At 43.9% G+C, this 2,246-nt stretch overlaps 1 protein-coding gene across 1 annotated transcript in view; it reads left to right on the top strand.

Moving 5' to 3' along the window:
• PSMA1 (proteasome (prosome, macropain) subunit, alpha type, 1) overlaps positions 1-1,513 on the top strand; it is a 6,583-nt gene extending 5,070 nt beyond the window's left edge. The window contains exons 8-10 of the mRNA XM_010142167.1: positions 1-27; positions 883-987; positions 1,457-1,513. The exon at positions 1-27 is cut by the window's left edge and continues 1 nt beyond it. Of these exons, the coding sequence (XP_010140469.1) occupies positions 1-27; positions 883-987; positions 1,457-1,513 (189 nt within the window). The remainder of the gene's footprint in view (positions 28-882; positions 988-1,456) is intronic.
• Positions 1,514-2,246: the final 733 nt, after the last annotated feature.

Below are 2,246 nucleotides of genomic sequence, written 5' to 3'. Positions count from 1 at the left end.
CCTGCGGAACAGGATCTGACCACCAAGGTAAGTACTAGGTTTTCTTAACAAGAAATTTTACTGCCATTGTTATTAGAAATTACTGTGAAAAAATTCAGTGAGGTATGGCTGGCACTGCCCTTTGGAAGCTGAACACTGGTAGATAGTCTCCTCTTCATTTTATCTACCGTTTCCTTAATTCAGATTTAGTTTTCATAACAAAAATTACACTTCTCTAAGAAATACAGTTTCCCTGGTTGCTTCATTCTGTTTTAAACTTTGATCAGTACTTAAGGTATGTTACATGCAACTAGGATCACAGCTTTGCCTGGTGAGCAGTCGGTTATTCACCTGGGAGGTGGGGGAGGTGATGCACAAAGAGATGTTGAGTATCCCCAGCATCAAAAACTTGCAGAAACTTCTGGCGATGAATTGGCAAACTGTCGAACCAGAAAATTCTAAGGGTATTCATTAGCTGGTGTCCTGCTTGTGGCTGATCTGCCCTTTTTCATGTGTTTTTATTCTTAGCCCACCTTGGGTTTTAGAATTCTTAAAATAATGAGAATGCAAAATAAGATTAAAATAAGTTGTTTTGAAAAATCATGTATGTTATTGAAAAGAAAACAAAAAGAAACTGAAATCCTTGAAAAGTGGTTTTACTTTCAAGATTTTGCAACATGGTACCTTTTGTAGGGTGTAAATCTGCCTCCTTTTCCTTTTGTAGTACAATCTACTAACGAGAAAGTCTCTCAAAATTTCCTTTTTTCCATAAGTAGACACAAACAGCACAATGAGTCTCTTTATCGCGGGAAGAAATTGTTGTCTGTTTCACGGGCGAAAGCTGCAAAGCCACAGTGCAGAGAATCTTTCAAAAACTCCCTCTTTCCAAACTTTGCTTCACAGAATGTTTCCATTGGAATTGTTGGCAAAGACATGGAGTTCACCATCTATGACGATGACGACGTAGCACCGTTCCTAGAAGGTCTCGAGGAGAGACCACAGAGGAAGGTACGTGTTTTAGACACGAATAAATAGGCTGTTGAAAGACAGCGCCTCACCTTTGACATGTAACACTCCCTTCTATTCCAGTAGAGTTTTAGAAATGTGGTTTTAAAATCTGAAGTTACTCCCTGAAAACCATATAGTCTTGGCTGGAGACTAAGTCACTTACTAGTTTAACTTATGCTGAATTGGTGATGGGCCTTTCCAACGCTGTCTTCTTTCCTCGGCTATGACCTAGCAGTGGTTTTCACGGCTCTACAGCAGCATTGCCCACGCTGCCTGCCCCAGGATGCATTTTCCCTCTCCTGATGACCAGCTCTGTCCTGCTCCACGCTTGGTGTGGGTGACACTCCTTTGCAAGCTGTTTGCTGACATGAGCTGCACTGATGTGCCCATGTTCCATCCAGGATAAAGCTGATTTGTCAGGCACTGGTTTTTGCCCTTCTATAATGCGTATTTTTTTTCTCTCCTGAAGCCTGCTCCGCCCGCTGATGAACCTGCAGAAAAGGCAGATGAGCCGATGGAGCACTAGTTGGTGGATGAGTTCCTCTGTCATAACGTATGTCTAATTATACAGGAACGTTTATTCATTTGCTGATAACTTTATCCTCCCCTCTGTGCGTTTTCTGCTGATACATTCTGGGGACTACACTTAAATGAACGAACCAGCCCACCTATCCTTAAGAGGTAGACAAGATGTCACGATTGGCTGCGTTTTCTCTGACAAGAAAGGTGTAATCATTTTCTAAATAGTACATGATACTGTTTTTTAATGGAAAGCATACTGTCTTTAACTCATAAGGACAAGTGGAAATAAATCACTTTCTTGGAATCTCCTGTGGGTTGGTTTGTTTGTTTGTTTTTTAATCTGAATAAACAACTATTCAGATAGTTCTGTCATACAGAGGTGCCATCGTGTATTTGGCCATTTGTCAGCGTGAGCACACACCCTGTATAAACACGGTGCTCCTGGAAACTGATGAACTGAGAGGACCTGAAAATACCTACAAGAACTACGAAGCAGTTGGGGTGAGAATAGGATGGAGCGCGTTTCCACGTGTTGCCTTGTCATCGTCTCAAACTCAGCCTGAAGGGGCGTTTCTGGCTGGGAAAGTTTTGCAGGGAGGTTGCAGGCTGGCAAGGTGTGAGGCTGCCCGCCCGCCTGCCCCCAGCTGGTGTCTGAGTCTCCGCACTGCTACACCCGGCTCCTGGGGCTGGTGTCAGTGCTCCGCGCTGCTACACCCGCTCCCGGGGCCGGGGGGCGG

The sequence above is a fragment of the Buceros rhinoceros genome, unplaced genomic scaffold, assembly GCF_000710305.1.
Source record: "Buceros rhinoceros silvestris isolate BGI_N320 unplaced genomic scaffold, ASM71030v1 scaffold41098, whole genome shotgun sequence".
In the NCBI taxonomy this organism is placed as follows: domain Eukaryota; kingdom Metazoa; phylum Chordata; class Aves; order Bucerotiformes; family Bucerotidae; genus Buceros; species Buceros rhinoceros.
This window is presented reverse-complemented; position numbering and strand designations above follow the sequence as displayed.